The following is a 15,609-nucleotide window of genomic DNA, read 5'->3' as shown; positions in this document are numbered from 1 at the left end:
TTATCTGATGTGGGAGACTGTTTTATAAGACCTTTTCAGCTATTAGGCCCAATTGGTAGCTATATCAAGGAGGTGTTTTTAAATGTTAGAGTTAAACCATCATGTCTATGTTATTTCATAGTAAAGGCCTAGATGCTGGAAAGATGTCTCTTTCTGAAGTCAAATCTGGGTCTTTCAATTTTACTTAGTGTCAAGTCTTGATCTCTTCAGTTTCCTTTCATAGACCCAATTAAAAATTGGTTTAAAAGACATTTTGAAATATAAATATTTGTCTTTTTACATGCTTAGTCATTTTCAGCAATGTCTGACTCTTTGTGGCCCTATTTGGGGTCTTCTTGGCAAAGATATTTGACTGGTTTACCATTTCCTTCTTCAGTTATAGATGAGGTAACTGAGACAGGAAGGGTTAAGTGATTTGATCAGGATCATATGGTTAATAAGTATCTGAGACCAGCTTTGAGCTTAGGAAGATAGTCTTTTTAACTCCAGGTTTTTAGCACTCTGTCCACTGCACCAGTTAGCTGCCCTTATTTCACTTTATGACAGATTTTTTGGAAAAAATCAGCATTCCACCATGTTTCACATCTTGTCCTGCCATCCCCCACAAAACCAGAATCTACCCACCCTGATGTCTTGCCATTTCTCCTCCCTTCTCACCTATATAATTCTCTTTTTACTTCTTGACTGGTAAAAATAATATAATCCATGCTGCCATTACTATGACTAGACTTAAATATACTTGTGTGTATAACAAAGCTGTGTCACTTGAAATTTATCTAAATTAGTTTACAATCTTAAATTTGTTGATTAAATCTGTAGCCTTCTTTGTGGAAAGGTCATGAAATCCTTATTGAAATTAAAATTCAAGAGAGGAAATATCGATTTGAACTTTGACTCTTCTCAGGTTACACTTAGTTTAAATAAAAACTGGATCTTTATAAAGCCAAATGACTATAATGTATGCTTCTAATACTGTTTTATTTCTTTTTTTTAGCCACTGATGACATTGTAAAGGTTGAAGTCTGGGATGTAGTAGACAAGGGTAAGTCATTCTCTCATTTTTTAACCTTTAGTTCTAAGTGTGTTTTATGAATGAAGATCAACATACTTCTTTCCTTGCTTTTATCCTTTTTAAAGTGTTAGATTTCCTCTGTCTCAAATAGCCTTGCTTGGTTACAGTTTTATGATATGGATGTTGTACATTCATGATCAGACTTAATCTCTGTACAAGAAGCTATTTGCTGCATACTATACCCTGTCCAAGGAAATGAATTGTGTGTCTGTGTTTATTGGCCACCACCAATCCCTATTTATGCATGGGTCGTGTTTTGTTTTTTTTTTACTATTTACATAAATTATATTATCTTTTGTTCCATTTATAGTTGTAATATGCTATTAGCTTTTAAGGTAGAATAAACAAAAAATAAATTCCCCTAATGTGTAACAGTCAAGAGCATATCTTTTATTTCATTTTATTTAGTAGTTCTTTTTAAAATAACATTTCTGGATTAAGTTGCCAAAGTTTCTTTCTTAAAATCTGTGTTGAATCCTGATAAATCTTACAAAAATCAAGATAATAGTAAAAGCATTGACCTAAATTCTTAAATGTAAGGAAATGTGGCAAAGTATGAGTTCTGAAATTGTCGTATAAAACTGGAGATTCACATGGAATATATTTACTGAAATTATCAGCATTATGAAATGCTGGAATTACAAAAATTGAATTATTCTACTGTACATTATTCATAGATCCTTAGGTGCCCAACTCCTTTAAACTTCAAAGTATGGTGTTTTTTTTTTAAAAAAACTACTCGAGTTTTTTCTCCATCATAGGAAAGAGTACTCTTTTTAACTGCTGAAAGATACAGGAACATTGGCATAATTCCTACTGTGCTTTTTTAGTTATGGAATATATATACAAACTAAAATCAGACTGCCATCAGATGCTGACTGAAACTCTAGTCAGGTAGTTTTTGCTGTTTAGAGTTTTTGGGGGGTAGGTGTTGTTTTTATAATGGGGAAGTGAAAAAAAACTGGCAGAGAGTAGGTTTTAGTTCATAATAAAGAGTGAGGGAGTGGGTAGGAACATCTTTTCTAGCCATTTAATAAAATGCTGTTGAATAAAATGTCTGAAGTTTCATTAACAATCTCTCATTTTTATTTCTTCTCATGCTTAGGGCAAAAATTTCTCCTCTGTGATTCTTTAGGTGAGAGTTTATACTGGTTGCATTAATTAGCCTTGCAATAGTAAAGCATTTTTGCAGTGTAGTGCTAAATAAGATCTGATATTATTCCTACTTTTTCCAAGATCTTATCTTAACACATATTGATAGTTGCATGGTATTTTCAATTACAAGGCTTTATTTGAAATGGCAAACACTGGAAATATGTGTGAACATTTAATTTATATGTTAGTAGTTTCTAGCTTAAAATTCATAATTTTCTTATCTTCCTCATATTTTTCCTGGGATACAAATACAGGACAATTTAGAACTGACTTAGAGTACAAAATTATTTTTTTAATCACCTTGATTTCAATGCTAAGTTTGTGGTAAAGAAGTTCATATAACCAGAGTTACATTAAGCCATTACAATTTAGCCTTGTGTTGACTTATACTTTAAAAACCTGTATTCTGTAGTGCTTTTAGTGTATTTTAGAAGTTGCTTCAGATAATTACAAAATGTCTTATTATTCAAAGATCCAGTTATTATTCCACATTAGAAAAAAACAATATTCTCTTACACCTGTTTGATGGTTTTTAGAATTTTCTAGTTTCTGTTTAACCTAACATTGTTTGCCTCTTAGCCTTGCTATTGGTTTAATTTTCCCCTCCAGATTGCTGAAAGAATTCAAGAAGCAGGTTTGGTTTTTTCTGCATTTCTAGTGAACAGTGACTCAGCACTGTATTGTTTTGTACTAAAGATTTTAATTATCCCTAAACTATAAAAACATTTCTTCTTATCTTGAAATGTCTGAAGGACAGTAATTTTCCAAGTCAAAGACTAAATTGCCTTTTTGTTTTTGCTTCCTTAGTTCTAAGCTTCTTAGAAATTGCTATATATTGGATAGCTGTGAGGCTAGAGGTATTGATTAGATCTTTTAATATTATTTTCTAAGTTTTGTTTTTAACTGGTGGTTTTTAATATTTTTAATTTAATTTTAATTTAATATTTTAATATTTTTAATATTTTCCCCCTTAGATTGGGGAATCCATCTAAAGCAGGAGCTTAACCTAAGATCCACAGATAGACTTCAAGGGTTCTTTGATGGATGGGGGAAATAAATTGTCTTTATTTTCACTATCCCTTATATTTTATGCATTTCAAAAACATTCTCAGAAGGGATTCCTGATCAAAAAATAAGTTTAAATACCCCTCTTCTGAAGTATGCTTCAGACACCTATTGTGATAAAGGAGGTTTTTGTGAGTATCAAGGAAGTTGTAAATTGGAACATATCCATTATTACTATGCTTTCTTTTGAGGAACTTACGGAATTGTTCATAGAACAGCATGCAAAACCTATACCTATATTTTCACTATATATAGTGCCAGACATTGCCTTTAAGCATATCCTCTAAGTAGTTCCTGAAATAATAAGTTCTCTTTCATAAGTCATTATTGGCTAAGCATCAATTTGGAGATGAGATGCATGGCAAAGTCATTTGACTCTTAAAAATCTAAGATGGCACCTGAAGTCTAAACACAAAAGGAACTGTGGATAGAACACCATGCCTGAGTTCAAATCTGGCCTCAGACACTTACTGGTTATATGACCTTGGGCAAATCTCAAACCTCTGTTTGCCTCAGTCTCCTCAGCTGTAAAATGGAAATAATCATAGCACCTACCTCCTAAGATTCTGGTAAAGATCTTTTTTTTTTTAGGTTTTTTTTTTGCAAGGCAAATGGGGTTAAGTGGCTTGCCCAATGCCACACAGCTAGCTAATTATTAAGTGTCTGAGACCGGATTTGAACCCAGGTACTCCTGACTCCAAGGCCAGTGCTTTATCCACTATGCCACCTAGTCGCCCCTCTGGTAAAGATCTTTTGAATTAATAATTATAAAATACTTATCATAGTGCCTAATGATAATAGATATCTGCATGCTGCTTGCTATTATTATAACTATATTCAAGATATAAACAAGATAAATCGAAGGTAACTTCGAAAGAAAGGCATTCAGATTAAGGACTAGGAAAGGCTTCTTGTAGAAGATGGTACTTGAGCTGAAATTTGAAAGAAACCAGAAGACAGAGTAAGGAGAGATAATTACAGGCATGAAGCTAGCCCCTGGAAATACCCAGAGTTAGGAAATAGAATCTTATATGAGAAAATAAGGCCAGTATCACTTGATCTCCAAATATATAGAAGGGAATAAGGTGAGGTATAAGAAGACTGGATAGGTAGAAAGGGGACTAGAATATAAAGGTTCTAAAAAGGTAGACAATTTTATATTTGATCCATAAGTAATAGAGAACCACTGGAGTTTATTGAATGGGAAGGAAAGGTGACATGGTCAGAAATACATTTTAGAAAGATTATTTTGACAACTCAAGTAGAGAATAGATTTGGAGTGGTGGGAAACTTGAGCTAGGAATCCCAATCAGCAAACTTCACAGTAGTTCACTCCTGAAGTGATGAGAGCCTGCAAAAAAGTAGAGGTAGTGTCAGAAGAGAAAAATGGGGGATATGTGAGAGATGTTACAAAAGCAGAATCAACAGCACTTGACAACTGATGTGTATATGGTGTAGGGTAAGAGAGTGAGGAGTGAAAGAAGATAAATAAGTTGGAAATCTTGATGACTGGAAAAATAGTTGACCATAAAAAGTAAATTGGGAATAAGAGTTTTTGAGATGTCTAAGGACATGCAGTCCAGAATGTTTAATAGCCATATGGATATGAGTAAGGAGAAGAGATTGACACAAGATCTGAGAGTCATCTGGAAATAATATAGAGGGAGAAGAGATAGGACCCATGATAGACTCTTGTAGGACTGCCATGTTCAATAAGTATGACATAGAGGAAGATCCAGCAAAGGAGACAGAGGTTGTGGTTACAGAGAGGAGGAAAGCCAGGAGAAAGCAGTGGCGTGAAAACTGACTGACATCTCTATTCTGTTAAAATGACTAATCTAATTTTGGGGTAAAGGATAGAGGTAGCATTATAGTTTATAAAGCATTTTGTTTGGAAGTATTTGGTGTTAAAGCAAAAGGTAGCAATTTTTTAAATGAAAAAACGTTATTTAATGGAAGACTGGCATGTGTGTAACCACTTGTGAATACGCAGTCATACCGAATCTTTATAAATTTTTACATTTGGGGTTAAAACAAGTCATTTTCATATTTATTTCACATAGAAACTAATTTATCCTTTGAAAAAAAGGAATGTGGCTGGAATTGATTTAAGACATAAATGGAACAGTGAGGAAATATAAAATATATTTAATATTTAGTTGCATGTAAATGTGTATGGAGAAAGCCTTAAGTTACCTAATTTGCTTCTTTTTTTTTGTTTGTTTGTTTGTTTTTGTTTTTTTGCAAGGCAATGGGGTTAAGTGGCTTGCCCAAGGCCACACAGCTAGGAAATTACTAAGTGTCTGAGGCCGGATTTGAACTCAGGTACTCCTGACTCCAGGGCCAGTGCTCTACTCACTGCGTCACCTAGCTTCCCCCCTAATTTACTTCTATGAATGTTCTGAGACTGATGCTCAGTATCTTAAAGAAAAAGAAAAATACTAGAACTACTCTCCCTTCATAGCACAATAGCTTTTGCTAAGGACATTTTTTTTTCCAAGCCTGAATCTGAAGTCTTTTTATTTTATTATAAGTTCTTCTCTTCCTCTTCTCCCCCCACCCCATTGATGTAAAGAACTTACCCGTGAGAAAGCTTCCTCTAACAGACTTTTCTCCAGCTGTCTAAAACTGTGCCTGGGACACAGAGAAGTAATGACTTTACTGCATATGTGGGAGGGGAGACTTACTGCCTCCAAGGTCGGGCCTCAGTTTTCTGTACAGTGCAACTTCCTATAAGTCCTCTTAAACCTGATAAATTACACTTATGGTAGAGTGGGAAAGCATAGGTTTTATAGTCCAGAGAACGTGGGCTCAAATGTTAAGTCCATTTCATGATAGTTATATAGATGTCAGGCAATTTAACTTCATTTCTCTAGACCTCTGTTTTCCCCATTTGTTAAAAAAAATTTTTGGAAAGATCTATTAAAAAAATTGGAGAAGAGCCTTTCTACCTCTAACTGGTATGATCTTATGGGAAAAAATGTTAATAGAAAAGATTTTAACCTTTTCTTTTGAATTTGGTGTTTATAAAGTCTCCAGAAGTTATAAAAGTAAAATATTTGGTAGGATTCTAAAAATTAATTTTCAAGTGTTTTTTTTTTCCTTTTGTTAATGGAGATGCCTAAAAATAGGTAGAGGTTTGAAAAGTACCTTGGAAGAAGATTTAAAGGAATTGGGATTTTCTTGCCTATAAAAGAGGGAAAAGTCAGCAAGCTCTTAAGTGCCTACTGTGTACTCAATAAATATACACAGTAATCTTATCAGGGAAATTTCATGTGTTATGTGATGCTTGAGCTGAACTTTGAAGTAAATTCGGGATTCTAAGAGGTGAAGGTATATAGGAATAAATTTCAAACATAGAGAAAGCCTGTGCAGAGGCATAGAGATAGAAGATGAAATATCATGTGTCCAGACTAAAGAGAGCAGGAAAGGGAATTATTTATGGTAAATTAAAACCTAAGTGAGATGAGGAAAAGTGAAGAGTTGAGGAAAGCTACAGGACTTTGAACCCGAGTGACTAGAAGAATGCTTTTGCCCTTCTCTGAAATAGAGAAGTTCAGAAGAGGAGTGGGTTTGGGGTAAAAGATTATTTTAGAAATGTTGATTTTGAGATGGGACATTGAGTCAAAATTGACCCCAGTAAATTGGAGTTTAAGAGACAGGCCAGGGTTAACTAGCTGACACAATGGACAGAATAGTAGTCCTGGAATCTTAACCTCATTTGCCTCAAAAAAAAAAAAGACAGATCCAAGATATATAAATCTATCTGCTTAGACATAATATTTAAATCCTGAGAATTGAAGACCACTGAGAGAGTGCATTGAGAAATTCTCAAGAGGAAGATGACCAAAGCAAGGGTAATTTGAGACGCAATTAAAAATTCCCTTTCCTGTAGACCTATAAAGAATAAAGTACATAGCCACCTGTTTTGAATGGGTTAAATCTACTTTCAGGTATTTTGTCACTTGGTGTCCTTTCTAGCTCTATATTCTGTGACTCAAAAAGTATTGACATTCTGATGGCAATATGTAATTCACATTTAAAGGTAGGCAATTTTACTATCACTAAAACATTTTCTTTTAAGCTAGTAAAAAAACTACTTCCATGGTTCTAATGAATAAAAGCTTCTGAGCTATTTTCAGAAACACTCATCATTTTCTCATCATTTCCTAAAAGATTATAAGATTATATATGGTTAACTATTTAAAATCTAGCCACTGACTTTTTTCCAAAGATTTTATTTATTTTGAGCTTTACAATTTCTCTCCTAATTTTGGTTCCCTCCCCCCACCCCCCACAGAAGGCAATCTGCCAGTCTATGCATTATTTCCTTGGTATACATTGATCTCAGTTGAATGGGATGAGAGAGAAATCACATCCTTAAAGAAGAAAAATAAAGTTTAAGAGATAGCAAAATTACATAATAAGATAATGGGTATTTTCTAAATTTAAGGTTATAGTCTTTGGTCTTTGTTCAAACTCAACAATTCTTTCTTTGGATACAGATGGTATTCTCTATCACAGATAGCCCAAAACTATCCCTGATTGTTGCACTAATGGAATGATCAAGTCCATCAAGGTTGATCATCACTCCCATGTTGCTGTGAGGGTGTACAATGTTTTTCTAGTTCTTTTTCTAGTTCTGCTCATCTCACTCAGCATCAGTTCATGCAAATCCCTCCAGGCTTCCCTGAATTCCCATCCCTCCTGGTTTCTAATAGTGTTCCATGACATATATGTACCATAGTTGTAAAGCCATTCCCCAATTGATGGACATTTACTTGATTTCCAATTCTTTGCCACCACAAACAGGACTGCTATGAATATTTTTGCACATCATCATCTCTTCAGGGTATAGACCCAGTAGTGGTATTTCTGGGTCAAAGGGTATGCACATTTTTGTTGCCCTTTGGACGTTATTCCAAATTGCTCTCCAGAAAGGTTGGATGAGTTCATAGTTCCACCAACAATGTAATAGTGTCCTAGATTTCCCACATTCTTTCCCAATGTTGATCACTGTCCTTTCTGGTCACATTGGCCAGTCTGAGAGGTGTGAGGTGGTACCTCAGAGATGTTTTAATTTGCATTTCTCTAATAAGTAATGATTTAGAGCAATTGTTCATTTGACTATGGATCACTGATTTCCTCATCTGTAAATTGCCTTTGCATATCCTTTTACTATTTGTCAATTAGGGAATTAGCCACTGACTTTTAAAGAAGTATTAGGTAACCTTTATTTTTTTTTTATCTGGTGAAATATTTCTCCCTTTGTGATTTTTTTTTTCCCCTTGGGAAGAAACACTACATAGAGTGTAGAATTTATGGGGTTAGAAATATTTCAGAAAGAATTTCTGAAAGTTTAAAAGTTAAAATAAGGACTCGGTATATCTCTTTGCCATCACTGGTATACAGTGCACAAAAATGAAAATCATAAAGGTAACAGTGACAGGAAGAAGAAATCAAACTCTTAGAGTTACTATTTTATGATTCCATAGATGCCCATCAGAAAAAAAAGACTCTTTGCCTGTCTTCTAAAATTTTTCTTAAAATAGATCTACGAACTAGTTTGAGAATAATGAGACGTTACCTTTCCTTCTAGGCCAGTCTTTGCAGCCATATGATTATTTTTGCTGATGAATTCCCCAGAAGCAGTTCACATGAAGTTATTTAACACAGTTTTTCCAGTACTCTGTTGAAACCCTACTTTGTTATGTACTGGGGCTTTTTAGTGTGACCTGATTTTTCTGTCTTTTATTTAAAATAGTCTGCACATTTACATTGACCTGTATGTATCTTAATTTATGCTGCATTTCTCAATTGAAGTAATGTTGCATTTTACTTTTAGCTGAAACAGAGAAGGGAACGATTAGAATAGCTCTAATTTCTTTTCAGGCAGCTGTCTCATATTAGTCCCTAATCAGTTTTACATTACTGTTTCATGCCTAGGGCAGGGTTTCAATTTCACTCTAGCTTTCATTTCATTGACATTTGTACGGAACCAGTTAGATGGAATTGGTCCAGTAAAACATTTCAAGTTCATAAGACAGGGCTGCCTTACTAGCTTGTGAGTTCTTTATCATTGGAAGTACCCAGTTGCTGAAAGACTATTAGAGATGTTTTGTAGGGGAAAAGAAGAATCATGTGTACAAATAATGTTTGATTAACTAAACTGTGAAGGCCCTACCAATTCTTTGGCTTCTATAATTCTGTAATGTTTGCTTTCATATGTGTGTGAGGGAGAAAAGAAGGTGGGGTAGGATAGTCTACCCATTAGACACTTTTGCATTTTTATATGTTCAGCAGTTCTAGACCATAATTTATTTCTATTTTTTAATAAGGAAAGTGCAAAAAACGAGGAGATGGTTTGAAACTGGAAAATGATCCTCAGGAGGTAAGCCATTTTGAGATACCCAGTTCTTCATCTTCCCTCAGAAATTCATTCATGTGTTTATTTATTTTAACTATTTATTTAGATATTACAGGTCTGTTGTTTTCTGCATATAATATATTTCCAAGTTAGTTTATTTGATAATATTATTAAAATTTCAGAATTTTCAACTTTGTAATGTTAGCCCTTTATTAATCTGAACTCCCTTTACCCTGTCAATTGTCCCTGGTCTTTACTGTCCTCATTGTTTAAGTGCCCAGAGTAGATCCATACTCTTGTTGCATCTCCTTGGAGCTCATATATGGTAACAACAGATACAAATGGTACCTGTTGCCCATTCATGTGTCCTTGGTTTTGTTCAAGGTTATTTGTATCTGTTACCTGGTTGGGCTAAACATAGTCTGAACTATCTAACACATGTTAGTGAAGTATATATTACCTTTTCTTTATACCCAAGAATGACCACTAATTTTGGAACCTCTTAAGTAGTGTTTTAAGTTAATTGATCACTCTTGAATTGCCCTTCACAAAAATCTTAACTCTTAAGTAGATTTCAGAGTGAAAACATTGATTTAAAGAGAAATCCATTCAGGCTCTGAGACACTTAAGCAACAAAGTGCTATAAGAGCACAAAATCTCTGAAGATTAACTGAAGTAAACAGAAGATAATCTATGTTCACAGTGAATGTGGACCCTTCTTTATGTCAAAGATGTACCAGTGCCTCATAGTTACTGGGGTAGTTTTCATTTACATGGCAGCCGCATGTTAGGTTGTAGCCTATGAGGTGCTAGGATTCAGGATCTGACTTGAGAAAATATGAACTTTGTTTCAGATGCTTACAAGTAAGATATCTGCATGGTGTTTCTCTGTTGCCAGCTAAGGTGTAAAGGTCTTATGTTGAGGTCAATTTCCAATAACTAAGATAATATTCTTCCACTTCCATAATTATGTAATAGAGAAACTTGTTCTTGAGGACCATACCATTAGGACTTTTAAGTTCTAACAGGTCCTACCAAGCTTTGAATTCAAAGAAAGCTTTGAATATAAGGCTTGAAATGAGCTCTATACCTTTCATTTGAGGATCAGTCCAGCCAGGTCTCTAGAAGGCCATTACTAGAAGTTTGGCTATAAAGAGATTTTTTTTAAGTTGGGGGGGGGGGTTGCCATAGCAGTTCATGAAAACTTAAAGCTAAGGTTGTTAAAGTGTGGCTGGGATTGCAATCTTCATTATTAGAGTATTAATCACCCTACTTGAAATGATAAATCTTTTGAAGGATTGAATACAATATCTTACTGCTTTTAACTTTTTAAGTATTTCATTGTAATTTTTTGCTCTTGTAATATCCTTAGGAGTTAGATGAAGCAGGTATTATCACATCCATTTCACTGGCAAAGAACAGAGACATTCTTACAGAGGAGTTAAGTGATTTGTCCAGGTCATAGATTGATATAATGATAAAGCCAGAGTTAGAGAACACAAATGATTTCTGAATCCCAAACCAGTGGTAGGCCACATTAACTAGGAAATTTCAGGCACTTTGTAAATGACTAGTATGTAATATAGAGTTCTGCACCCTAGCTATGATGTTCAGTGTTACTGGACTTCACCAATCCATCTGCTGTGTCTGGAGATAATTTAAAAAAAAATTTTTATTAGATTTTTGCAAGGCAAATGGGGTTAAGTGGCTTGCCCAAGGCCACACAGCTAGGTAATTATTAAATGTCTGAGACCGGATTTGAACCCAGGTACTCCTGACTCCAAGGCCAGTGCTTTATCCACTACGCCACCTAGCCGCCCCTGGAGATAATTTTAGAGTGAAATTCTGCCTTAATGTTAGAGGAGGAGCTCCTTATGAATGAATACATTAGACTTTTGTCAGAGGGCTGAAGTGAGTAATTTATTCTTTCCTAGGAGCACCATGACCTTAGAATCTCACAGAAACAATAGATAATGCACAAAGTAGAAGAGGAGCTAGAAAGGTATACAACATTTTCCTAATTGTGCCCTGTAAAAGTTCTCTGGAACTATGCTATATGCTAAAGCAGAAGAAATATCATGCTCCAGAATAGCTACCTATTCAAGTTCTGGATACTAATTTGTTGATATAATGAGAATAACTTCCTGAACCCTGCAGTCTGAATATTGTTGATAATTAATATAAATGACAGAGTAGTTTCAGATAAAGATGCTTGCTTCCTTAATCTTTAAAAAAAGTTTGCATGGCTTTTTTGAGTTTCAAAAATTGTCTACAGATGCCTTTGGGAGAATAGAATCATTTGTGATCTCTATTCCTTTTTGTTCCTAGGCAGAATCAGAGATGGCTTTGGATGCTGAGTTCCTGGATGTATATAAGAACTGTAATGGGGTAGTCATGATGTTTGATATCACAAAGCAATGGTAAGGAAGACCTAAGGTGGTTTTAATAGTCTCTCACATATTTTAGTAAAGTCAGTATGACTACATATTCAAGTTTATCATGTAACTTAACATGGCATCCTCCTTACTTATGTGTAAAGAGGCCAGAACAAGATCCCTTATTTACTTGGACTGTGCTTTTTCTTGGAAGGTGTTATTATTAATATGTTTATTTACTGACTGAGAACCAATGCTTAGATAATACTTGAAGTTAAAGTGGGATTTCATATTATGGATATGAAGATTGATATCAGATTCTTTAAAAAAAAGAAGGTCGATAGTCACGGGTTAGCTTGAGTAAAGAGCGAACAGGGTCTAGATTAGTTGTGGTAGGTCAGTGCAGTTGATATTTACTGTTTTCTTAAGCCCACCGGTGCCATAATTTTGAGGATGACCAGGTACCAAATATCTTCTTTATTCAGACTTGGCAGCATGTTAGAGTATAGCCTATGAGATACTAGGATTCAGGATCTGACTTGAGAAAATATGAACTTGACCTGTTTCACTTTTGTACATCTTAATGTATGTGTTTAGAGTATCACTTTTTAATACTCTCCTGCTTACAGACAATAATAACCTTTAAAAACAATATTTACCTTGGAAGTTTAGTGTGATTCCCTTCACCAGCATTTTTGTAACAATTTGAGTATAGCTTCTAGTGATTGATAAACCCCATAGATGAGTTCTTATATGTGCAAGGAAGATAGAACTTGCTGGTCTTTTGACCCAAATGTTGCAGTAATACATTTTCCTGTGGTATAGTAAGAATCATAGCTCCCCACTTCAAGACAGATTCATTGAAGTTTTATTTAGGAACAAAATACACATTGCTATGGGGAAACATTTAACAAAGCCATTTTCCCCTTTACAAGCTTTTATAACACGACAATTTGCAATGGTCTTACAATGAGATTTGTCTGCATTCCAGCATTGACACATAATTATCATTTTTTTGCCTACAAATACTGTCAGTTTTTTCAGCCCAGTAGCAAGGGCATGAATGGCAAGGATTTTAAAAATCAAGGACACAGAGTAGTATACGTTTATATTTTTGTTTTGTTTTGCTTGAAATGAAATGAAATGAAATGGAGACCAGTTTCTAAAATGCATGCTTTTCCATATTCATCAGATTCATCCTTAAAGCACAGTAATATCCCATTACATTCATGTATAACAGTTTATACAGTCATTCCCTGATTGATGTGTCTACTTTATTTCCACTTTTTTTACTATCATAAAAAAATGCTGCTATGAATATTTTAATGTTTTAATGAATATTTTGAGAACTTTGTTCTTATCAATGACTTCATTAAGGGATAAGCCCAATAACAGAATCTTTGGATCATAAAGTATGAACATTTTATTTTCTTCATAGAATTCCAAATTGTATCAGGACACAACTCTGCCAGCAATGTAGGAATGTACCTATCTTTTTTTGTTTTTTGTTTTTGTAAGGCAATAGGTTAAGTGACTTACCCAAAGTCATACAGCTAGGTAATTATTAAGCCTCTGAGGTCAGATTTGAACTCACTTCCTCCTGACTCTAGGACTGGTGCTCAATCCACTTAGCCACCTAGCTGTACCAGGTGTGCCTGTCTTTCCACAGCCCCTTCAATACTTGACTATTGCCATTTCTTTTATTATCTTTGCCAGTTTGAGGAAGTAAGGTGGACCCTTAAGATTGTTTTGATTTGCATTTCTCTTTTTATTAATGATTTGGAGCTATGATTTCATTTTGCAGTTCTTTTTGAGATAAATGTGATAGAAAGATTTTTCCTCTTCAGCTATTTTTCTTTTAGGTGTATAGATTTTGAAGTTTGATCTTTAATATTAAGGCCACATATCTATTTAGAATGTTTTATTGTTGGAATATTGTATAACAACATGTTACTTTCTGGGATGTCTTGTTTGTGTTTCCATCTGAACTTTCTTGTATTCTTTTCTATGTGTTTTTTAAATGCTTCAGTTGACTCACTTGTATTTATTTTTTGACCATACTATCATTATTTCTCTTTCTTCCAAATCTCTCCCAGTAAAAAAGGGGGGGGGGGGGGTCCTTGTAATAGATAATTATCATGAAGTGAAACAAATTTGCACATATTTGCCATGTCAAAAAAGGTATGTCTCATTTTGCACATTAGGTTGATCGCCCCTCTGTCAGAAGGTAGATAGCAATACCTCATTAGTCCTCCAAGTTGAGGTTTGTTATTGCATTGATCAGAGTTCCTAAGTCTTTCCAAGTCATTTTTATTTATAGTGTTGTTATAACTGTATATATTTAATACAAATCTTTCTGGCTTTTCCCAGAAACCATTCTTTTAATCATTTCTTATGGTTCCATACTATTCTATCACATTATTTCATAATTCGTTTAGCTATTCCCCAACAGATGGGCATCTCCTTTATCCTCAGCTCTTTGCTACAACACAAAGCATAACTATAGATATTTTTGTATGAGTAGACATTTTTCCTTTTTCTTTGATCTCTGTGCAATATAAAGCTAATATTATTGAGTTCTAGGGTCTACACTAAACTCTTAGTTCCAAATTGCTTTCCAGAATGGTTGAATCAGTTCCCTTGTATCTCTTCTCCTAATAGCCAAACTCCCAGAAAAAGCTATCTATATTAATGCTTTCTACTACCTTCCAACTCTCATCCCCTTTCAGTCTGATTTCTGATTCCACAACTTGACTGAAGTTTCTTACCAAAGTTTTTCCTACCACTTAATTTTTTTAAATTTATTTAAGGCGATGGGGTTAAGTGACTTGCCCAAGGTCACACAGCTAGGTAATTATTAAGTGTCTGAGATCATATTTGAACTCAGATCTTCCTGATTCCAGGACTGATGCTCTATCCACTGCCTCACCTAGCTACCCCTTAATTGCTAATTCTTGATCTTTATGCTTGTGTTTACCATGCTTTTGCCCCTTTCTAGGTTCTCTCTCCCTTGATTTGCATGTCTGTTCTCCTTTTGTTCCTTATGGGAGAACTCCCCCAGGGCATTATCCTGGGACCTCAGCTCTTCTTTCTGAATCAGTCAACTCCTGTTTTGTTATTTTGTTTATGACACCCAGGTTTTTGTGTCCAACCCTCAATTTTTTGAGATGTTATTACCTCCTCCTTAAATCCAACCCTGTTGCTTTGCATGCCATCACTTTTCTAGATATCCACATTCCTATCCTTAATGGCATCTTCAGACCTTTACTCTTCTTTATCTCCCTTTATATCTAATCATTTGTCATTTCTTTTGATTCTACTTCCACTCACTCTCACCTGTCTCCCTCTCTTCTGTCACAAAGTTTAGTACCCCTAGTTCAAATTCTTATAACTTTACACTTAGAAGCAAAGACTGTTGTCACAGCTTCCTGATTGTTCCCCATTTTCAATCTCTGTCCTCTCCAGTTGATTCTCCATATAGCTACCAAGAAGAAATTCCTAAAACACAAATCTGACTTTATTTCCCTAGTCAAGAAGTTTCAGTAATGCAAGTTCCTCTATTTGACATTGAAAGC

The 15,609-nt window shown here is 34.7% G+C and overlaps 1 protein-coding gene across 3 annotated transcripts in view; it reads left to right on the top strand.

The window, feature by feature from the left end:
- The window catches only part of RABL6 (RAB, member RAS oncogene family like 6), a 76,665-nt gene that overhangs the window by 21,908 nt on the left and 39,148 nt on the right, over positions 1–15,609 (top strand). For 2 of the 3 annotated variants that reach the window (XM_074210652.1, XM_074210653.1), the window contains exons 3-5: positions 995–1,042; positions 9,631–9,683; positions 11,988–12,079. In XM_074210652.1, the coding sequence (XP_074066753.1) occupies positions 995–1,042; positions 9,631–9,683; positions 11,988–12,079 (193 nt within the window). Of the gene's footprint in view, positions 1–994; positions 1,043–9,630; positions 9,684–11,593; positions 11,662–11,987; positions 12,080–15,609 lie in introns of those variants that run through there. The other variant, XM_074210654.1, reaches the window with a different exon arrangement.

The sequence above is a fragment of the Macrotis lagotis genome, chromosome 1 (genome assembly GCF_037893015.1).
Source record: "Macrotis lagotis isolate mMagLag1 chromosome 1, bilby.v1.9.chrom.fasta, whole genome shotgun sequence".
NCBI classification, from domain to species: Eukaryota; Metazoa; Chordata; class Mammalia; order Peramelemorphia; family Peramelidae; genus Macrotis; species Macrotis lagotis.
Note: the sequence above shows the minus strand (reverse complement) of the source record. Positions and strands in the feature narration are given on the sequence as shown.